General features: G+C 36.8%; 1 protein-coding gene across 1 annotated transcript; it reads right to left on the reverse strand.

Moving 5' to 3' along the window:
* Positions 1 to 307: 307 nt before the first annotated feature.
* Positions 308 to 24173, reverse strand: ETF1 (eukaryotic translation termination factor 1). The gene is made up of 11 exons (XM_039329420.1): positions 24022 to 24173; positions 23647 to 23780; positions 13328 to 13503; positions 13107 to 13246; positions 11929 to 12067; positions 9596 to 9786; positions 8785 to 8914; positions 7314 to 7469; positions 5763 to 5827; positions 4443 to 4590; positions 308 to 2226 (listed from the first exon to the last, which is right to left on the reverse strand). Exons 2-11 carry the CDS (start codon positions 23730 to 23732, stop codon positions 2144 to 2146), a joined length of 1314 nt encoding a protein of 437 aa, XP_039185354.1. The 5' UTR covers positions 23733 to 23780; positions 24022 to 24173; the 3' UTR covers positions 308 to 2143.
* Between the last annotated feature and the right edge of the window lie 434 nt (positions 24174 to 24607).

Here is a 24607-nt window from a genome sequence, read left to right on the forward strand (position 1 = left end):
CTTTAAGACACTTGTGGCACATTAAAAATGGTTATTAAGATTGGAGGATTAAACAACTGAAGTACCTTTTAAGAAATATTTACTCCTGAGATAAAGTCCAAACTTCATGAGATCTGAGCTGTGTTGCAAAAAATAAAATAAAATGGTGATTTATAGCACCTCCGCTATTTATCCATATTGGTGTTTAGGACGAGGTGCTAACTGCACGTTTGAACACAAGTATTCTATTCAAAATTAAAGCAATTGGATGAGCAGCAGGTAATGCTGCAACCCTCCCCAAGTAAAATAAAGTCAAGGATCCAGTATATATTCTTAAATATGGTTTAATACTCTTCTCCATTTCTGTACATCACAACACCAAGATATCACTGCTTGGGAGCTCTCTGAAGAGGCTACGTAGTATGCAAAAGGCTAGGATTCTCATCCTTTTAATGTGTTTGTGTAAGTGTAATACATATCAGTATATATTGATATATACATCAATATATAATGCAATATATACCACCAGAGATCACACATTGATTAAAGAGATACAAAATTTTGGCATCATTTCCAAACTTAAATAGTAAAAATAAAACTACCAAAAAAAAAGGAGCTGCATACCCTAAATGTGAAACAAGCAGTATATTCAAAACTAAATTTACACCCAATTTTTCTGCTCTTGTCATGTCATAGCAGACCCATTTACAATGGCAAAATCAAAGTATGCTGCTTTGAAGAGCTTAAGGATGCTTGTGATCACAATTTCGGCAAATCAGTCTGAATATTCATAATCATAAGAGCTTCCACCCTAAGAGATTCCACCCAACGTGAAAACTTCCTGTGGGCAAACACATGCATTGCCTGCTTGCCAAGTTATAAAAAGATACAAATTCTATTGCTCACATTGACAGAAAGTCATTTTGGACCTTTTTAAAGTATATACTGTGATGAGAAGGCTTAGTTAAGACAACTCTCCCTTCAATTCAAGTGAGGCAGGATTTGGAACGATATACAATGTTCGCAGGTTGGGAGTCTTTGACCAACACAAGAAAGATAAGGAAAATGAGAACAGAGCCAGGCGTTAAAAAATATCAGAGTACCTTTAGAAAATCAGCCAGTCCTAAAGGAATGCAGGAAAATGAGCTAACTGCCTTGTATGAATTATGCCGTAGTGTTGAATGTGAATCTTTGGTGCCTAACTTAAAAAAAAAAAGTTTATTTCTACAGAAGCTCCATAGCCACCAGTTCCAAGGCTTATGTCAATCACATTTTGCTAGATAATTGCATTTTAAAGCAGTTTGTGAATGTTGGCTGTTGATTCACCAAGGCAGCTTATGCAGTCCCAAAGCAAAACATAAAAAAACAAAACCTAGTAAAGTACAGAACCAAGCGTAAGCAATATTAGCTTGCTTGTGGAAACTGTTTATTGACTGACAAAAGGGAAAAGTGAAGGCCACACAACTCATAATCCTGGTTAAGCCTGCTGAGACCCTGGCACTTCAATTTTCTTTAATGAAACACACTTCCTGATTTATACAAACAGTGTTTTTGCAGTCTAAGAATGAAATAGGTGGACCTCCCAATTTTAAAGTCACACCTTTCAAAGCTGGCACAGCAGAGAGTTTAATTCCTTTTACTTCCACCACTGTAGACTGGCAACAATAGGAACAAGGTCTCCCTAAGATGGTTCTTCTGCAGTCTAAGCCAAGAACGCCATGTAAATGGGTCGTATCACTGCAAAAAGCAGCAATAAATTTCTTCCTATCAAAGTAAGAAACAAACCAGTATAATTACTTTGTTTCAAATGAAGGTTGAGAGCAGTTAATGTAGCTGAAGGTTAAAAAAAATCATTTTCATAAAATACAAGAGCAACCAATTTCACCATTAAGTAAAAGTAAAAACTGGGATTCTTTTTTTAATTAGTCCAAATGGCATTATAGAAATCTAGTAGAGTGCTGCTGTACTGACACTATGACAAATCAGTAGGGTTTGCTTTCTTTCTCTCTCTTTTTTTTTTTTTTTTGAAAACCGATGTTCTGGATAAAGTTCTGGAAATACTCCAATTCTAAGGCAGGGATCTGTTTTGTTTTCCATCATGAGTTTTCTCCTTGGGTTGGATGCTGGAGGGGTGAGGCACATTTGCCAGACCCAGGCCGACTACCTAGTAGTCATCAAGGTCAAAAAATTCATCATCTCCTCCTTGGTACTCCATTCCCTGGAAGTCCACTCGGTACCGCAAGATACCTTTGGAAATAAATGTTAAAGGGAAGATATTACAAATACTTCCTATTTATGAAGAACATTCAGCACAAAGCCTGCTTCCTGGTACCAAAGTACTGAACTAGACTATATTTTCCTTCCCACTAGTGTTGAACACTGTTTTAAACTGAGAAAAATCTCAGTTTAAATTGTTGGCTTCAAACAAGTTTGCCACTAATAATTCATGTCAGAGCAGTGCCGCAAATCTGACCTCTTAAAAGTATGTTGATTTGCAGCACACGATAGCATTTCATTGTATGTCAATTATGTTAAAAAATTTCAACAATAGTATAAGCATGAACTTTATCACATCTGGAAAAAGATCTTAAAACTATATGCTGAAACAAGCAGTTCACTATGGTGGGACAGAACTGGCAAAGAATATCTAACTTGAGACAGGCAAGCAAGAAATCACAGGGCAAACTATTTATGGATTAAAGTGTAGTCTAAAGTAGCTGGCATCCGGGTTCCAGTCTGAATAGCATATATTTGTCCAAAAGAGTGGAATAAATACATAAGAATTGTCATAAAAGTAGCAAGTGATTGAAAACATTCTTAAATTCTTATTGCAATTTTACTGTAAACAAATAGTCCGCCAACTAATGTGCTGTGAGTTATCTCGTATGTGAAATACTATTCCTGGAGATACCCACACAAAACATTTTCACACCTCTCTTTACAGAAGATAAGGAAACATTTGCATTTTTCTTCAATCCATCAACTATTTCTAGCCATCATCCCAAATTCAGAGAATATCTGGCATCTACAGGGGGTGGAACAGGGAAGGATAGCAGTCACAATCAGCTAAGAGCAGATAATGCGGCAATCTTCATCCTGGTTAAAGCAGCAGGGTTATACTAAATCAAGATATATAATTCATAAAGGGAAACTTACAAACTACAATGTTGCTTTCGTATCAGAATATACATGCATTCAGCAAACTGATGTCTCACCTAATGCCAACCATATTTCTTGCCATTTTTTTTAGTACAGGTAGTCTCTCAACTTACGACAGTTCTTTTAGTGACCGGAATTACAACAGTGCTGAAAAAAATTGTGACCCTTTTTCACACTTACGACCACTGAAGCATCCTCATAGTCACGTGATCAAAATTCAGATGCTGGGCAACCAGTTCATATTTAGAGTGTCTTGGGGTCATACGACAACCTTTTGCAAACTTCTGTCAAGCAGAATCAGTGGGCAAGCCAGATTCACTTAGCAATCATATTAGCAACTTAACCACTGCAGTAATTCACTTAATTGTGGCAAAAAAGGTTGTAAAATAGGGCAAAACTCACTTAACAACTATTTCACTTGGCAACAGAAATTTTGGGCTCAATTGTGGTCTTACGTCAAGGGCTAACTTTATCCTATTAACGTATTTTGCTCAGTCTCTTTACTGCATTGATCAGTGTACCTTAATATCAGCCGAAGAGGCTTTCTTTAATGAGAAAAGTAGCATTTACATCGTATCTATTCTAGCACTCAGCAATAACTATTCTTACTGAGTGCAAATCTTGTTAAGTTCAATAATGTACTCCCAAGCAAAGCTTGTCAAGGAAGCCTGCCAGCTATCAGATGTATGGGAAGCCTAAATTATCTGACAAAATTACTGAGATAATTGTGGAAGTATTACGAACACATACTCTCCATGTAGTAATTTGCTTTAAATTCTTATTGCATTGTTTACACCAGAAATATTTATATTATCATCTTTACATAGATCAAGGACTCTCTTAAAAAAAGCTGTGGGTCACAGAACATTGATTTTTCTTCCCCTTGTGGACAAGCATATTTGTGAGCAGTAATCCTCCAAGAGTTTAAAGCATGTCAATGCAACTTAAAGGACAATCAAAAGACTATGCAAAGCATCCTCTGAAAAGAAATTTCAAGTTATTCATTATGTTGTAACTATCTGCCAAATGATGAAATATTGATAGAACTGTAAATTCTATCAATGTAAAACACAATTTATGCCAAAAACCAGGAATGGACTAGTGGTCTGGAATACTACTGCAAATAATATTTGGCACAAATGCCAAAATAAATAATCATTTGTTGAAATAATTAATATTTCACAGGATTTTAGCATTCTCCATTGAAATTGTGTGAAATTTTGACAATCTTGCCAATTGGGACACAACAATGAAGGGCACATAGTAATCATGCACTCAAATTATTGTTTTCGTTTTCCATTTACCTCCAATCCCTCCAAATCCTTTCACAAACTGGGATCCTTCCTGTGACTTGTCTGTCACAATTTCCAACGTGGCTCCAAATTTCTTGTAGTTGTTTGCAAACCACTCAAGCAGAGGCATGCTTTCTATTAGTTCATGCTCCTGTCCCGTCTAAAAGAGATGACATTTGAAGTATACCTATTAGCAATGTTATGTTTCAAATCAAAAGGCAATGTACTATTAGTATTTACCTCACTAGACGCAGAGCATTGTGTTGCCAAAATAAAGAAGCATGCAATAGAAAATAACCAGAATAATGCCTTTCATTCACTTTCCATAGTGTATAAACCTAGCATCACACCAAAATGAATTGTTAGCAAGTCTATGTCACTTATCTCACTATTATACGCTTATCTCCATATTAGGACATCACTCAGGATATTGCTTATCCCCTTTAGAATCCTAAATAGTTTGGAACAATAGCATTTAAAAACCATCATCTTTACAGAATTATCTGCTTGCTAATTCCACTGTGCCCTATTACTGTGAAAGGAGAAAGAACAAAAGAACAAAAAAAGGTATTTTGCTGATTATTGGGAACCCAAAACCTTGGAATTAGCAAGCAGATAATTCTGTAAAGATGATGTTTTTTTAATTCCATAACAAAACTGACTTCATAGGCTCTATGTTAAGAACGTTCCCATTCTTCTGCTGGAACTATGCAAAACCCTTAAATCCAGCAGCATCTCCTAAAAATTATATCAAAAAATAAGGGTTCATCAAAGATAATAGCCGAGACTCAATAATTCTTAAACGCATAGAACAAAAATAAAGCTGTCGATCTGGTTCTCTTTCTAATGGCAATTATTTTCCAAAACAATTCATTCCAAGGGCATTGCTGCATGTCCTTGCTCTTGCCTACTAAGGCAAGGAGGAGCACAGGGGGCCCCACTGCTTCATACTACTGGAAGGATCATATCATAGCATGACCATAAGAAACAGTGTGCTTAGGCAGGAGTGCTTCCAGTTCTCTCCTGAAGAAAGGCAGATAATTATTTTTTATTCATTTATTCAATTTCTATAGCCACCATCTCAATGGCTCTAGGCAGCTTATTAATAAAATTAATTTGAGTATCTAGGAGATAGAATTTCCATTGCCTGTACTGTTGAATTCTGAACACAATTCTTTACTATGTTAATTTCCATTCCAGCACAAACTCAAAGGATTTAGAGTACAAATACATACTCTTCTCTTGTGATTTATCTGGAATGTCTCTACTGAAATCATGATCATCAAAATACCACAAATGGGGAAAAAATAAACCCTGGCTTTTGATAAATACCTCTTTATCTGTGAAGTGGGATTTATCTTTTTCTTGTTCTGGTGTCAAATAGAGAATCTTCTCTTCTGCAGGAGGGGAAAAAAAAGCATAATATGCATTAATAGCACAATGTCCTAAAGTGAAATCAGATGATCCAATTAGCATTACACAAAATATTACCAATACAGATTAGGGAATCTATTCATTATGGGGGGAAGTTGTGGTCCTTTACCCCATCTCACACTTTTCTATGACATAAAAAGAGATGCTAGAATATTGTTTGTTAAGTAAGAAAGAAGATGCAGGAGAAAATTACTAGCTATATGGACGCATGCCTTTTATTTTTCTAGAAGGAGAAGTAGAACACCACTACTGACTAGATTGGATTGGAAATTCCAGGAGTTTTTTTTCCCCTTGCATATTCAAGAAGAAACTGCAACCCAACAGATGAGTATGAAATACTGTAGAAGAGATTTGTTGTTATGAAAATGTGGAGGGATGTCACATGACCAATACACAGCATAAGCCGAGGTGGCGCAGCAGTTAGAGTGCAGTACTGCAGGCCACTTTAGCTGACTGTGTTCAGCAGGTCAGCGGTTCAAATCTCACCGGCTCAAGGTTGACTCAGCCTTCCATCCTTCCGGGGTAGGTAAAATGAGGACCCAGATTGTTGGGGGCAATGTAAATATATATATACATTGCTTACTGGTGTACACCGCTTAGAGAGTGCTTGCACTTAAAGCGGTATATAAGTCTCATAAATAAATAAATAAACAAATAAACCTGAGGAAAAGCACTGAAATAAAAAAAAAGTGGACAAACTGAAACTATTGGATGACCATGGAGGAGTCCCACGATAGAAAACAGAGTAATTTCTTCCAGATCTTTCATCGTGCTACCTCATGTAATGCTTCTTACTGTAAAACAGTCTTCCTTTCTAGATCTCAATATGGATGAAGGCAGATGTTAATTGTTCCCTTTTTCTGTCCTAGGCACTCAGATAACAGATAAGAGTTGCATGGTTGTAACACAATAGCTGAGAAGAATGAAGCTAGAACCATTAGGATAATAACTGCAGTTGTCTCAACTAGACATGTTCTGACCATAATCACTGTAAAATTAGAGCTACCTGCATGGATCACATCCAATGAGTACATATAGAAGTAGTCCTCAACAATCATCTGTTTAGTGACCGTTCAAAGTTACAACAGCACTGAAAAATGTGACTTATGATCTTCCTTCACACTTGTGACTGTTATAGATCCCCATGATCACATGATCAAAATCTGAATGCTTGGTTCATATGACGGTTGCAATGTTCCGGGGTTATGTGATCCTTTTTGTGATCTGACAATCAAAGTCAATGACGAAGTCAAATTCGCTTAACAACCATTGTTACTAACTTAACAACTGCAGTGATTCACTTAACAACTGTGGTAAGAAAGGTCAAAACTCACTTAACAGCTGGACTTAATGAAAGCAGCAAGAATGCAAACATTTACAGTGACCTACAATCCACATATAAATAATAATTCCTGAAATCCCAAGAGCAAAGTGATGGGCATCACATACCTTCCGTGCCTTGGCAATGAAGTACATATCTCATTATATCCAGGTTCTCATAAACTATCAGGATTTCTACTGCTCCCATTTCTAAGGCTTTTAGAGTATCTTCAACCCCAAAACAGTATTTTCCTGTGTCCTGACTGATTTCGTCAAAGTATCGCCCTACATTTAGTGCAAACCAGAGAGAAATGTTATAAAATATGATTATTTTGCACAAAAACAAATTAATTAGGCCAAGAAGGCCACATTACTGTGACAGATGGTGACAAATATGCTTAGGAAGACAATGATTTATCAGATTAAAAAAATGAGGCTAGATGACTATAGGACCAGATACTTTTTATAAATTCTTCTTTTGGGTGGGTAGGTATGGTTATGGGCAGCTACAGGGCATTCTTTTATATTTCAGCCCAGGTTCAGACAGCAGTGCTCTCTGTTGTAGATGATTTGTATTAAAGCATTGTATTATGCTCTATATAGAACTGCCTATAAAGCCCATTCAGAAAGTAAAATTACTCCAGAATGTGATGATCTGGTGGTTAGTATTGACATTCACCCCCAATAGCACATTATATCCTTGTTCCAGTAGTTGTGACAGTAGTTTAGCTTCCTATCGGCTTCTGAGTACAATTCAAAATGCTGATTGTCATCCATAATGTTCTATATGGTTGGCAATAAGGCTATTCAATTGGACTTCATCTACCTCATTCGTACATTTTGATAAAACTGATTACTTCTGTGACATATGGGAGCAAAGGCCAATCTGTGCCTACTTCATTACTAACACCTACTCTTGAATAGCCTTCCCTCAAAATCAAATACATTCTACTGTTTTTAACTTTTGAAAATTGAATTATTCCAGAGGGATTATGGTAAGTAGGAAGCCCCTTTGGTTTAATGTTTTGAATTTTATTTTAATTATACTACAGTTGTTTTATTACATATCCTTCGTTACTTTCTACTGTCTCATGATTGCAGCAGGTATAAATTTGGTAAAACACAAATTAGCGTGTACTGTTTGAACAAAAGGTTCTGATACATGACTTGAAATCCCAGATGGAGAAACAAACTTTTATTTTGTGACTAGCATGGAGGTTTCTCTTTGCATAGAGTTCTGGCTCAGTAGCAAATTATATAGTCACTACTCATAGTCACCAACATTGAAGCAATAGCATTTTCTTCTGGTAAGCTCAAGGAGTATGAAGCACCAACACAAAAAACAAATATACATAGGAAACAGATGTTAACATTTGATCAAATATTAAACTGTGTTAAAAATATTTTTAATTCAGATTTTTTGTGTCTGTAACTAACACCAAAGAATGTTGAGTGGAAAGCTGTTACCACTATTCCTTAAGGACAAGATAATTCCTATAGAAACTAGAGAATATGGATGCTAGACCTTTATTTTCTTTTTTTGACTATACAGTTTATGTTGCATGCAACATCAAAAAAACGGATGTGTATTTCTTCATACCTATTAGCTTCTTTTCTTGAATGAATTTCACATTAGACAGGACCTCAGTGGACAATTCAATTGCTTGATTGAATCCATTTTCACCACCATATGAGATGTCAACTAGCTTTAATACTTTGGACTGCAACCTCTGCAAAAATAGAGGTCTAATATTAGAAAAGATAAATGAACAATTAAAAATCTGAAAGTATTACACAAGATGAAATAAATAATAACCAGCATTAACTTTTTAAAAAAAATAATTCCAACCTCCAAACCATTTGCGCTTATCATCTTTTAGTGATTTTATTATAATTTCCTTGATTGTCATGAGCCACTGAGTTGTTACTATTATTAAAAATGGATAAACCCCACTAAAGCACTATAACCTTGATGTGCTTGTGGCACTTATGTGCTCTGAAGATAATGAGAGCTATGCCAGATATTTTTAACATACTGACAACTTACATCCTGCAATGATAATTTTAACATCCTCAAACAATATTTGCCTATTCCAGGTTCTTGGGAAGGACTTGATAGGTAGATGAAAATGCCAAATCCAGTCTAAACATCTGGCCGACTATGCAAAAACTAATAATTCCAACGGCCAAGATTTTAAAATCTGTAAACTCTTCTCCTTTAGCATTCTCAATGTTATTGGTTTTCTATTTTATAAATGTAGCTCCAATAGCCACATATTTCAGTTGCTATTATCAGCTTACTATTGGAAAGACTTTAGATGTATCCTAGTAAGCCATACAATTATCAATAAAATATTACATGTATAACTGTTAGTAACATTAACAACCAACAGCAAATTACTTCTACTTACCTGATCAAACATATCTGATTGACTTAATTCAGTTTTGAAATCAGCTGACCCAGCTAACACAAGACCAGCCACATTCACCTTGTCACCAGAAATAAACAGCTGCACAGCAGTTTCTGCTACTTTCCTTACATAGTTGTGACGTTTTTCCATTCTCAAACGAGCAAAACGCAAGGCAGACTGGCCTCCTCTCCCTTTGAAAGGCAAGAGATATAAATATATAATATTAGCTCTGGTATCGTTCAACATTCAAATTGGAAGAGCCTTGATTGGTCTAGTCAGGGTTTTATAACTATCAGGACAAACCTGGGTCTATCTCAAATGTCACCTGTCCAATGGCATGTAGAAAATCATGCAACATGTTAGCAAATGTTCAAGATCAAGCTTACGTTGTGGCAGTGATGGGATACCAACCCAAAACTAATTTTCTCTACCACTGTGTCCTATCAATGTCACTCAGCAGAACTTTCCTATGTGATTCAAGAACTTTTAGGATCTGACCAAAGCTAAAAATCATTCGGAACCCTGTAGCTCTTTTCTGCAACGCTTGGCTAGACTTTGTACTAAACCAGTGTTTCTCAACCTTTTTAATGCCGCAACCTCCAACCGGTCGTAAGCCGAGGACTACTCAACTGATGCAGCACCGTTTGCAGAATGGGATTTTTGGCGGGCTCAGCAGGACAGAGACAGCCTGGACAATTCCTATTGGTTTTTGACAGCCAATAGAATTAGACTCTATTCAAGAGAGTCTATTCTATTGGCTTTCAAAAGCCAATAGAATAAAAGGGAGTAGCACAGCTAAGGAAAAGGGGGAAAAAATGGCGGACTGCATTGTTTGGCGACCCCTGTGAAATGGTCGTTCGACCCCAAATGGGGTCCCGACCCACAGGTTGAGAACCACTGTACTAAACCAAACTGGCAATAACTTAAGAATCTACATGTTCAACAGTTCAATCTATAGAAATGAAAAAGCTGCCTGATCAAGATTTTGGGGTGGGGTGGGACTGCTTCACTTTTTAAGATCTAGTGATGCAGATAAAATGTCTAGTGGCGTCAAACAACTGTATACAGTAATTACTTGCTTCTTTTTCTTCACAGATTTTATTTTTATGTTCAGCTGGATTTAGGAGATTTATAAATTCCTCCACATGAATAAAAGTAAATCCAGCTTCATAAAAGGAGGTTGTAATGAGGCAAGTCCTGGAAAAAAATGGATTCAGAAAATTTAAGTAATTATAGGCCAGTGAATAAAATTTCTTCCTGGACAAGATGCTTAAGTACACGATGACAGATCACATCCAAATATCCTATGAAACAGATGTTCTAGATCCATTTCAATCAGGGTTTAAGCCTGTTTTGGTGGCAAAATAGTTATAATTGTCCTGTTGGATTTATCTTTGCTGGGAGAGTACAACCCTGTTGCTTCCCTCAAACTCTTGATGAATTTTAATACCATCAACCTTGCTCTTCAACATCTACGTAAAAATACCGAGACCATTAGGAATTTACCAAATAAGAATCAATGTACTGAAGTGCCATCAAAATAAATCAGAAGTGTTATTAGTGGCTAATTTATTTGCCAAGTGAGGGGAGATCAACCTATTCTTCATGTGGTTATATCCTCCAAAGGATTAAATTCCTAGCTAGGTAAGGCGATTTCTGGATCCATGAGTTCAAAGTCATTTTAAGGTCAACTTAGAAGTTACAAGCAGCAACCCTGCAGCGGGGGGTTTCAATGTCGGAATGCCTTCAGTGAAGTATCCCTGGGGTTTGTCATTATGGTTATAATGCCTTTGTTTTGTTTGATATATATTGTACTGTTTTTATAAAATATTTTAATGTTTCAAATTCTGTTAATACAATGTTTTAAAATGTGGCTTTAACTGTAATCCACTTAAGATTAATTCTAACTAGAAGAAGTAGGGGGAAAAAATTCAATGAGATAGCAAGTAAGTAAATTTGGAACATTTATTTCCATACATGTGGCTTCTGTTCTGTACTAAGTTCATATGTAAAAAAATCTCTTATATTCAATGTTTAAACATTTGTTTTAATGAATGACTCAGATGCAACTGGACTATTGTCTGGAGCCATTTCATGGAACTAAATGTATTTAGTGATTACTTTGTCAGCTGCAAAGAATATCAATTGATGTTAATTTGATCTCTGGCCTAACTTTTTAGTCTCCATATTACTGTACTGCAATTACCCAAACACATTGAGAAAAGAAACTATTCAGGATACAGCCTCTCAGGTATTATTGAACTGCTTACAAGTCTTACTTTCCCAAAATTATTCTTTCTAAAAACACATCTCTCTTATTTTTGATGCAATACCGTGCTTCTTTGGAAGATCCACTGTGAATTTGTGCAGCACCTCTCTGGTGTTTCCTTGAAGCGTTCCAAAAAGTGCACCACTACCATCTATTACAATGAAGCCGAATTTGCTATCATCTGACAATAGTGCTGTTAGGGCCTAAAAGTCAACATGACAGAAATTGAGTTGGAACAAGCTAATTAATGTATAACAAATCAGACAAGAGAGATATTCTCCTGAAGGAATGTTTTTATCGTTTTTCTACTCCAAAATTGCTTGGAGGTTAAGCTACCATCAATGTACGCTTTTGCACTTAAATAAAAAACACAAATGATCTTCAAATACAATCCATACATCATTTTGTGAACAAGAAAGAGATACTCCAAGATGAATGAAGCTCAAATGATTTGGGCTGTCTTGATACTACAGTTTTAATAATATCAGTAAAGTACCAATCTTACAAGTGGGCACATAAAGCAACACCCTCAAGTGAGCTTGTGTACTAAATAATTTTTGGCTCACTTTGTTTTCCAAGATAAAGGCTGTTAGTAATTTAGTTAGTAACACTAAGTAATAAGAGTCACACGCAAGCGTCACATAGACACCTGACATACAAAATGAAGGAAATGCACTGAAAGGTTAAGATTAGCCATAGTGGCGCAGTAGTTAGAATGCCACATTGCAGGCTAATTCTGCCGACTGCCAGCAGTTTGATTTCCACCCGCTCAAGGTTGACTCACATTTCATCCTTCTGAGGTTTGTAAAATGAGGACCCAGATTGTTGGGGGCAATATGTTGACTCTGTAAACCACTTAGAGAGGGCTATAAAGCATTGTGAAGCAGTATATAAGTCTAAGTGCTATTGCTATTAGCAAATCACAATCTGACTTCTAAACTTCACTAGGACAGTCCATTTAAATCACCTGTGATATGTGATTGTGTAATGCTTTGCAAAAAAAATGCAGAGCAACTCAGTTCTCAGATTATATTTATGTTCACATGTTCTAAATTTTTCTTTTGTCTCCCATCTTGAAAAATGCAATTGTCAACGCATTTTCATCTGGAAGTTCTGGAACTGATGTTCAGGAAAATGGTCATGTTTTCATACATGACTAGACTTCCCAATGCTCAGTAGCTTTTCTTGCTATTAAATAAACAGTATGGTTCAATTTTTAAGAAAATAAAAAAGTTAACTTACCTCTGTATGAAATTTATTATCACACAAATACAATGATGTATTTATTGGTTTGAAAGGTTCAAAGTCAATGTTCACTTTCTTCTCCTTTCCTTCTTCTGTCACAATTGTTCCACAGTAAACAACCAGACCATTTGGAGGTACTGTAAAAAAAAAGTTATAATCTTAAGTACTGCTGAAGCTTGAATCATTTTATGTATAATGGAATTAACCGGATATTTTACCTTTGTTATATAGTTTTAGCCGTTGCTGTACAGAAGTAATGGCGCCAAGGACTGAAAGACGATTCACTCGAGATTTAATATTTGATGCTGTGCCAAACTCATCAGCTAACATTTTTGCCACTCGGGAAATCTGGTCTTTGGGGGGAATGATCAAGGATATCATGCTGGTGCCATTGCTAAAATAAACAAAGAAACAAAAAGATTCAAACCAGCAACATCATATTTAAGAGATAAGATTTCCATACTAAATGTGGAAGAGATGGGCAGCCATATAAATTACCTAATAAATGGTGGATAGGGTAATAGTTATACAGTATTCATTACATGTAACAAAACATGCTGTGTATGTTATGTCAGCATATATGTTGCTGTATATAATTGCTCAACACAATGAAATTGAGGGAACTGAAATACTTTCAGGTTCTGTCAAAAAAACAACACCTTTTTAGTTCTAGCAAGTATGTAAACTTGATCCATTTTAACCTGAAATTATTAACAAATAATTCTTCAGAACAAGGGTCAATCTTACACTTATGAAGATAGCTCTCATATACATCACCACAGAGAAAGCTCATGCAGAGATATACAATACTGCAAAGATACAAAGGTTTGGGCCCATAATAATGGTGACATGATACTGCAATTGGAGCTTTTCATTTTGGCATACTTGATAAAGTTAAAGAAATAATGTTTACATATCCTTTAAAACTTGCTCTTTAGTACGGTGGAAGCATCTCTCTCCCTATTCCATTTTTAATACATTCTATTCAATAAATATCCCATTTTCCCATCTACCTTAAAGGCAATTAACAAATGACTCATTTTCATACTGGAATTTTTAGTGACAGGACATACCTTCTGAAATACAAATTTTAATGCATTATATGCCTTTCTAGAATTTTCTCTCAATCATAAAGGGCATATATAGTTATTCTTTCCATTCCTACGATTTTTGGTGTTCGAATCATCAGTTAGTCATTTAATCCTTCACCAACAGTATGCAAATATTTTAAAAAAATATATTTGAAATTCCCTGTACCAGCGTTTAGCATTTAGCTGCCAGAGATAGAACATGAGCAGTATCCCTTTATCTAATCTATTTTTCTCTACAGAAAACACTAAAGGTAAAATTAGTGTTGCAAAAATATGCTTTGATGGAAATTCACTAGCAGTTCCCCCTCTATCTTTTTAAAATGATCACAGAAACCTTCCACAACCAGTGAAAAATTTTGTCATATTGACCTTGCCAATGTCATCTAGCAGCACTCAGCCACCTATAGGTAGTAATAATGTCTCTAAGCAATAGATCCCACCTTCTATGAATGGGTAAAAGACCATGTTTTCAAAGCACAATGTAGCACTACTGGAGCAGCATTTCTTATTTGCCAAAACCTTTAATAAAGAGCCTTTGGTTTGATCTCAAATCTTCACAGATATTTGAGACCTGTCAACTTTACCACACAAATAGATCTTAGATACAGGCAACCAATTAAACTGTATCCAAGAAAATTACATGGATATAAGGAAGTGATTTAAAAGAGTTGTCTGTACATTCATTTCAATAAACGATTTTTGCACAGCATGCCAATGTGTACAGAACAAATTGCAAAACTGACAATGCAATACTGCTGCAGACCATAGAAAGAGTTATATGGATAACTAAAAAAGCTTTGAATAGAATTAAACCTAATTGGGTTTGTTTAAAGTGACTTCAGATCAAGTTCAACTACCATGTTTCCCCAAAAGTAAGGCCTACCCCGAAAATAAGCCCTAGCTTGATTTTTGGGGCGGGCCTAATATAAGCCCTACCCCAAAATAAACCCTAGTTTTGGGGCAAGGCTCATGCCTAAAAATCAAGCTAGGGCGGGGATGGAGCTGCCCACGTGCCCTGCATCCACTTTACCAGACTTCCCATGAATTGACACCTGCCTCTCCTCGCTGGCCCACTTCTTCTGCAGTGTTCCCTGGCTTGCATTTTGCAACCAGGGGCCTTTCTGTAAGGCCTCTGAAACCGAGAACAGAGCTATGGATTCAATCTGTAGCTTGGTTCTTGGCTACAGAGGCCTTTCTAGAAGGCCTCTGATGGCAAAACGCAGGCCTGAACTCCATTCTCAGCTGCAGAATGAAGCTGATCCTTCGGCGGCAGAAGTGGGCCAGCTGGGCGGGGCTGTCAGTGGCACTGCCACGAGTGGAAAAGACACCCTCCGAAAATAAGACCTTGTGCCTCTTTTGGAGGCAAAAGAAAAAAGACTTGATCTTATTTTTGGGGAAACACGGTAATGAGAAGAATGATATAAACATTCAGTTTTCTTGGCTACAGTACTGAAATTCTGAAATTGTTTGTTAATTCCCAGTATAGGTCATTGCATTAGAATTAACTATGAGTCTCCCAACGCAGGCTACTTAATTTCAATGTCCAGACAAGGATGGACAGGTGCTAGTGCCAACTTAGTTTTTCCAAAAAGTTAGCCATTCTTATACAATTTAATGGAGAAAGATATTTACTCAATATTTCCTCTAAGGTACAACTTGCCTTTCAAGACCATTTCATACCTACCTCACACATTAATCCATTTCAACATTACTAGAACACTAATAATAATTAAGCTGCTCAGTTTCTTAAATTAGATATATAATAAAACTGTATTCAGATTGAAAGAACAAAGCTGCATGAATCATTTAAGATCAAATGTGACTGTGCAACATGCACAAAAGTCAATCAAATTAACTGAATCATCAAATCAGAGTTTCATATAGCTCCTTTGCAGAACATATTCCTGCCATCTGCTGGTTAAATTAGTAAGACTTAGTAAGGAAAAACTGCAATGATGAAGATCAAGATCTCTATCTTAATCAAGATTCAGATTAACTTTCAGGATTCAGTTTTACCTCACAACCAAATCTTTCAATTATTCACAAGATTTTGACTCCTCAATGGGTTTCAGTTATAAAACTGCACTGAGGAACAGGGTTAAGAGTATTGTATCTATCCACAGTGAAGATGAAATAGCTAAAGAAATGTGTAACTCCAACAGCTTCTATGGAAAAGTACCTGCACATTTTAAGGCAAAAGTTTAGAGAGCTATGGATATTATGAACACTTTGTGTTGAACTTTCACTACAAACAGAATTTTCCATAATCCCTTAATCAATACAGCAATTAGAAAGAAGAATTAGGACAAGATTATCTGGAATATTTTATTATCAATCAGTAGCTAAGTCACACTTTGAACTGCAAAATATAAATTTATATTTATTAAATTAATAAAATGGTAAATCTAAACCTATTTGAATCCGTACTCTTTCATATACTAATGTTTTAATAAAATATATTTATTCAGTTCCTATAAGATCGGTCAACTAGCCCAATACAGCTGTTCTCTCACTTCATGCAAGCTACACTATTAAGTATCAATCAACAGCTAGTAGGCAAAGAGAAAGCCTCCAGAGTATAAGATTGTTTTCATTTACTATAGTTACTAGTCCACTATAGCATCTCTCCAGTTATAGAAACCCGTTGTTGGATTTTTGCAGTTCACTTTGAGATTTAAGTTTGGGTTTGTTAACTGGTGAATTTGGCCTCATGTAATTTTTGCAGCCACACGGTTCTCTGAAGTTTAGTTTGGGAGCAGTTAGGACGTTTTGCAATAATAACTCTTTTATGAGGGGTCCTTAGTGCTCTCTGAGCTTGCTTGTTTTCTTACAGACATTTCATTACCCAAACTAGGTAGCATCATCAGTACATCTTCCAATTGTAGCTCTTCATGGGCTGAGTTGATGGGCATCATATCTGATCATGGTGCTGGGCTTGAATTGCCGTTTCAGGCAGCTATGGAGCCACATCTCTTCTTGTAGGATAATATCTCAGGATGGGAACGTCAGCGTGTTCAGCCTACTTGGAGTGAACACACAGGAGTAGCATGAAGCCACCTAGGAAAAGTTATCCTAGAGGAAAGGTAAAACTAGGCAAAAACAGTTTGATCTTAGCCAGGACTGGTTGGGTGATACTAAGAAGAGCTGTTGCCAGCCATTCCAGTGGGTACAATGATGGCCACAGCCCTAGGAGTAAGCAAATAACACCTGTACATACAGAGCTACATCACTATGAGAGATCAGGTCTGTTCTGCCTCACTGAATCTGAGTTTTGTGCTTAGTTCCAGCTAAAGCATACTGCCCTAATTGCACAAATTACTAGATTATTATTACACCTGCTAAATCCTGCTCTTTCAAGTGTACATGATGTTGATATGCCAGTCTAAGTTGGCAAAATAAACAAACACATTTTTGTGCAGCATCAAAATATTCTATTATAATTATATTACGCCACCTGACATAACATTCTGTGTGAAGCATTTTACACTGGGTCTTGCATCACAAATAATAGTAATTTATTTCTTCCTCAAACTGAGGGAAATTCATTTGTATTGTTTAATGAAACAGATATGAGGATGGACTTGATCATACATTTTTATTTACTTATTAAATTTATATGCTGCCCATCTCACTATCAAGCAACTCTGGATAAATGAAAACAGCAGGCATTACTTTGTATTTAGATCCTTTCATAGATTGTGAGGTACCTAGGATACATGGATTAACTAACCCAGAAATACAAATAAGAAACAAAGGCCTAGGGGTGAGTCAGTTAAGTAAGTAGCTTTATGTAATTTATAAATGAGGATGAGACCTAGTATTGACATCTAACAGCCTGTCATATATTCCTTTGCAAAAATACAAGTCGAATAGACCTTGTCAAGAATTTAAAACATCTTTTCTTTTTACTGACCCCAGAAAATGGTGAGATCACCAATGTGTTATTTAGGATAAAGATTAAGTTGACATAACAGGACCAGAACAATCCAAATCAGAGAATTAAAGACATCTAAGATACAAAGGATTTTACTGATAACTATGTTATTCACACCAGCAAAAAATCCAATGAAGTAAAAATTTAAGTATTATGATAGTTAATAATAACAAGCAGAAGTCAAGGCTTAGAAGGATAACCATAAATTGACACTAGGAAAGCATTATATGGTAGTATTAATTTAATTTTTTTTAGAGATTTTGGAGGAAAGCAGGATATTTTAGAGAAGTTTCGTTGCATTGTTTAAGAATTAGGTTTTTAGAGTTGGGATGAATGAGTATTCCTGAGAATTCAAATCAGATGTTTTAATATTAACAAGCTTAGGTGGATGAAACACTATCCTTAATTTATATACTTAATATGATTAATAATGCATTTTTTGCAAAATAATTAAGTTTTGTGGGAAGTTATAAAGCAGATGAAACATCCTCTTAAAAATGAACGCCAACATATTTTGAGGAAAATTTTCAATATCTGTAATGTACCTTCTTTCTCCACATATCTGTTTTGTGCGGGGGTATGCACACAAAATTCCCAGCGTCTCTTTAAAAAAAAAACTAGTAGCAAGATAATTGGAAAAAGGCAAAAAAGTACTCGTACTCTTCCATCCAAAATGTTTTAATTGTTACATTAACAGGGAAATGCAACAAGGAAATGCAAATAAGCTTCTGACAACAGAGAAGCTGATTCCTGCAACAATAATTTGTTCTTTGGCAATTCTCTTTGAGGGTTCCATAGTTGTAGTATTTTTCTTTTTAAAAGGTACTATGCTTCCTCAGTCTATAAATGTAGGAGAGGTTAATTACCAATAGGGAGGCAAAAATTAATTTATAAAAATTGCTAGTATCAGAAATTCAAGACTTAATCATTTAATTTTCCATCTAGCTTTGCTCAATTTTAACCCCAAAATGATTAATTTAGGATTCAAAGCAGTTCAAAACCATTCCATATTATTTTTAGACAACTTGTTGTCTAAACTTGTTTTCCTGGTTTTGCAGCCTCAAGGTAGGATTGAAAGTTTTCATGACTCGAAAAAAGGAGGATGGCCCCTAAAAGTGCTGTTCATAAAGTATAATAAAAAGGTACTGGTAATTTCACAAGTATAATTTCCTTTTAATTATTCCATATAGATAATTTTGTATCATTCTCTTTCATATACATGCTTCCTATTCATTTATAAATAGCACTGAGGAAGAAGAGAGAAGTACTTAATACAAATATTATAAAGCAGTTGGAAAGTTTCCCAATTTAAAATTTTCTACAAAATTCTTATTACTGTAGGCTTAAATTATACAGCCATAACCTATGGGTATGAGTGTATGTGTGCGTGCGTGCGTATATGTACACACAGAAACCCACATCCTAAAGATTCATCACAAGTAGTAGTATTTGCTAGTAGACCAGCTTTACTCTTTCTACCTTCTTATTTCCCATTTCTTCCTAAATGATCCTTAGGTTTGGAAATCTTCAACTATGTCACAACTCTGATATTCAGGATAAAGATATAGCAAATACTTTTGACAGGGGAGTTCTTTCTTATATAAGCTAAAGCATTACTGGAAACTGCTTTGAGCTATTTGGAGTCAATGACTTTATAAAGCAGATTAGCAGGAATCTCTACTCAGTTATAATACTCTCTCATTTAATAAAAAACCCTCCACTTAGAAATGCAGCCTATTATGAGATCATTGTGCAACAATCTATATTCCAAAACAACTTGTTAGATCTTAGAAAATGTAAAGTAAGGAAACAAAAGAAAAGCATTCCTCATAAGACAGAATATTCAACTTTGTGTATTTTAATTAAGATGTTGCAAGTTTATCATGCTCTTGCCTGAAACACTCATAAATCTAAAAATGGTATGCCTAAAACCCAATTTTATATGAAAAAAAATCACTCAATTTACAAAGCACAACTATTCTGATATCTCACATGACTTTTTTTTAAAGTTGCAGAACTCAAACATTATTGGTATCTCCCTTAGCTTTCCCTAGCCTATAGGTTATAGGTTAAAGGAGTCACACAAACCAGAACAGTCTAAAGACTTAATGTTCAGTTGCTTTGTTTAAACCTTGTACAAGATCTGAGCCGTTTTATGTACACTTTGTGAACACTTCATGAAGATAGGGTTTACAACAGAGCAATAGCAAACCCAAAATAATATTCATCAGCTGGGATACATTATTTTTTTCCTAACCTTTTCAGAGAAAGCTAAATTTCTATGTTACTGAAATGTGAACTGTTTAATATTTGTATTAATAAAGTATTTCAAAAAAGAATATATCAATATGCTTTTCATGAAAAATGACACTATCAAGATCTTTAGGAAAAGTTAGAAAATACTATGATTTTAAGATGGAATTGAGACAAAAAAGATCAATAAAACACTTTATAAGATGATGCTTCCTCAGATATGCCACAAATTCAAATCCTTCAGTGCATTTAGCCCAAAACTCCTATTAATATTCTGAACATACTGTTTTTGAAAATTAGTTTGTCTACTGGCCAATCTTATTTAAATGTAAAATTATTTAGCTTCAGAAATGCCAATAGATCCCTCAACAACCTGAAATACTGCATAATTATTAGCAATAATAAATAGGCTTTTGAATTGTGTTGTGCTTGCTGTCTATTTTACTGATTAAAAAGTATACCCAAAAAACTGCCAATGCTTAAGTTCTCATATTGGCAATTAAGTAGAAAGATGTGATTCAAACAATTCAAAATATTTGCACCAAACTCAATTTTGGAAATTGTTTTAGCTAGAAAACATTAAAAGGTGCAATATAAAACAACATGTAAAGCATTCTTCCACTGCTACTGAACAGAAGTAGAATGTCAACTCTATATGTTAAGAATCCAAATGTTGTTCACTTCTCCCATATATTGGATAGTATACACATATGGCTGTAGAGATTAACTGGACATAAAGAATAGTTTTCCTACCTGTGAATTTCTTATTTACACGCTTCCCTCATGAGGGACAAAAAGGATTAAAATTAGCTTTTTCCATTCTAGGATTACAGATAAATTGCTAACACAATGAATTATAAATAAATGTCAATTAGTCATAAACCCTACTATTAGATTTGATTTGGGAAGGCTCAGAGGGAAATTGTAAGGGAACTGTAAAGAAGGGAAATATGTTATCTCAGTAATCAATACAGCTTTCTACTGGTCGAACAGCAATATATTGAATTTAGCTACTTTTTTCAAAGCTGGTTGTTGAACAAGCCATAGCGGCCTAGTTCTTATGCCAACACTAAATCATAGTTGGTAGGTTAATGAATCCAAAAGCAAATCATGCATATTATAGTTTATAATTAGGTGGAAACTGAACCCCTGCACGAAGACCCTTTGTGAGTATTTAACTAATATAGTACTTAATTCAGAAGCAATAAAGATAAATCACAAAAAACATCAACAATACTGATAATTTCTAGTGAACATACAGAGATAATTTTAGTCACTTTCAGTTCAGTCCTTAAATTGAACAACTATTAGCCAGGCAAGTCACATATAAAAAAATAACTAGAGATTAATAAAACAAAGGAGACAAGCATTCTTCATGCATCTTTTCCCAAAACCCATCATATACAACTCTATGGGGGACATAAACAATTATTAGTGACAAGCAAAACTCACCAACTGAGGAATAGAACATTCCAGAATTTTCCATACACTCTCCAGACCATGTTGTTCTGGAAGTAAATCCTATATGTAGGAAGTGAGTTGAAGTGTCCTGAAAAGACTATTCTGAATTAAATAGAACTGTTTTGGGGCTGGAGTACTCCAAAAACTTTGTTTTAGAGGGTTTATTTTTGAGCAATTCCCCCCCCCCATCCCACTCCAAAAAGAAGAGCACAATCTGGAATGTTCCAGTCTCAAATCAGATTAATCAGAACTTCAGTTTCATGCCATTTCTTAAAACACAGCTAAGCTTTCATAGGTACCTTGGAAAAGAGAGTTATTCAGCAACATTAACATGTCCCTTTGGCACTTGAATTAATATATACATTATATTTTTGATGAGGTCCATAAATCTTTTCTAGTAGGCCATTATTTGAAATTATTCATTAATTAATACCTTCCCAAAGTCCCTTTCACACAGCTAGCAGTCAAATAAGAGTCACTGTCTTTTATAACAGGCCTTCTACACAATTGCAAGGAATGGATGTGTATTAGGTTCAACAACCAAATGTAAAAACAGTCATACACTCAATTCTTTGTGCATGCAGGGCAGAAAAGCAACAAAAGCTATCTTTCTCAGCTAGCACAAAGCCAGAATCATTCCCTTACTTGCTTCAATGGATGGAAAAATTCAGAAAAAATCTTAGGAAAAAAAACTAATGAAGGTCACTAAGACAAGTGATCAGCTGATCATGCCAACTCAAACATCTTGTACCTGTTGTGCCTATAACAGTATAACTTCTGTACTTTGAAAACAAGAAAGGAACAGGATTAACTTTTATACTAAAAATTGTACTTTATCTATATGAACACATGTAATTATTTTTTTAAATCAATGACTGACTGTCCAGCAAGTGCTAGCATGCAACTGAAAGTAAAATATCCCAGACTAAGACAAACAAAAAACTAGATTGGACTGCTCCATAAATTTTGAGTATAAAACAAAATTTGTAATAACAGTGAAGTGGACGTTCAGAGGAATACAAGACGAGGAGGGAGAAAAACTATCAAATAATAAAGATATTTTAAATGGAGTAGAAGTGGCTGTATACACTGGCTTTTACAAAATTCATTTTCTGGATTTAGAATGAGTGTCCAAAATGTCTTTCCCATTTAAAATACCACTATCTTACACCTACTAGTAATCCTTCATCACACACACACACACACACACACAAAACCCAATGAAGCTATCTGAGCAGATATGTGTGTGAAAAAGTGAAATGGAGGCCGGTACTTACAGACTTGGCCTTAACTATTTTTACTGTGACTGAAAGTGTCCCAACTGCACCACAGGTGTGTCACCTCAGACAGCAAACGAGCCACGTACCGAAATAATGGAGAACGTGGGCTCCCCCTCTGAAGAAAAGAAACTCCCTCACAAACCGAGGACGAGTTATCAGAGGCAGGAGCCGCCTCACTCTCTGACACGCATCTTCTCGGGGCCCTCGCGGCTCTACACGCATCGCCAAGCACACTCCCCAGAAACTTAAGGCCTAACTCGCCGAAAGTCGCCTCGTGTTCCAACTGTGTGGACTGAGCAGGCGAGGAGGCAGACGTAGCTTAGCGCTCCCTCCGGGCCGGAACTCTGGAGACCCGGGAAACCTTTTCCGCGAGGAGGAATTTGGGGTGTGTGTGCGGCGGGGGAGGCATCCCACGCATTAACGACCCCCTTCCCCCTTTCCCGGCCCGCAAGGTTGCCTCCCCCGGGGGCGCACGTTGAGCGCCAATCCCTTCGCCGCCTCCAAGGTCTCTTCCTTACCCGCGCGCCGCCTCGAGGCTCTTGATGAGCTTCTTGATCTTCCAGATCTCCACGTTCCTGTCGGCAGCGCTGGGATCGTCCGCCATCTTCTCCCTCCTCCTCCTCCTCTTCCTCCTCCTCCTCCACCGCCCCTCCTGCGGGTGTAATCAAGTCGCCGAGCCGCCACGCGGAAAAGGATTGAGAAATGAGGAAAGGGGAGGGGGGGAGGGAAGCAGAGCCGTTAATCCTAGCCGAGGCCAGCCGGGCTCCCTCGGTTCCTCCCCCCCCCCAGCCGAAGAGCACGGCGGCGGCGGCGGCGACCACCACCACCACGGCCCGCCGCCCGCCCCGCTCCCTCTGGCGGGGCGACTCTCCCGCCCGGGCGCGCGCGCTCACCTCAGGCCTCGCCGCCGCCCCCTCCTTTCCTTCCTACTCCGGACCGCAACGAAGGGCTCCTCGCGACGGCGCTTGTGACGTCGTTCGCCGGCTTCTTCCTTCCTTCCCTTTCCCCTCCGCCTCTCCTGCTCTTCCCCCTCCCTCTCGCTTCTCCTCCGCGCTGCATGTGTTGCAATCGCCTCACATGGGCTTTCTGACATAATTTCCGGTCCCGCACCAATCTTTTTTCTTTTCTTTTTTTTTTTTAAAGGAAACGAGGGCCTGCCAGGAGGTGGATTTTCAGCTTTCCGACACTTCTCTATCTCTCATTGGCTACCTCTCTTCCGAGGTTTCTCTTCATTGGGTGGTTTATGCCCGTGACGACAAGGAGCCCCCCCCTCATAATTAGACTGTATGCCGGGTATCGTAGTTTGTTGGAAGGGTCAGTCAGGGCGGTTAAGCAGCTCTCGCGTTATCTACTTCCACGGCGTTTTTCTCGCCCGAGTGCGTGTTCTTTAAAGGGAACGCGCACACCTTTTTTGGGAATGTGCGAAGCTATGAGTCAAAACTTTCCACAGCGCGGGAGGTAATTGACAAAGGGAGCCCG

This window comes from Crotalus tigris, unplaced genomic scaffold (genome assembly GCF_016545835.1).
Source record: "Crotalus tigris isolate CLP2741 ecotype Arizona unplaced genomic scaffold, ASM1654583v1 scf7180000024397.1630199, whole genome shotgun sequence".
Taxonomy (NCBI): domain Eukaryota; kingdom Metazoa; phylum Chordata; class Lepidosauria; order Squamata; family Viperidae; genus Crotalus; species Crotalus tigris.

Excerpts from the sequence above, each read along its gene's own strand:
- ETF1 (XM_039329420.1), bottom strand. The coding sequence starts at position 23,732 with ATGGCGGACGATCCCAGCGCTGCCGACAGGAACGTGGAGATCTGGAAG. Across the intron at positions 13,247-13,327 it reads GCTAAAACTATATAACAAAG|TACCTCCAAATGGTCTGGTT; the intron begins GTAAAATATCCG and ends TTTTTTTTACAG. Across the intron at positions 7,470-8,784 it reads TCAAGAAAAGAAGCTAATAG|GGCGATACTTTGACGAAATC; the intron begins GTATGAAGAAAT and ends CACTAAATGTAG.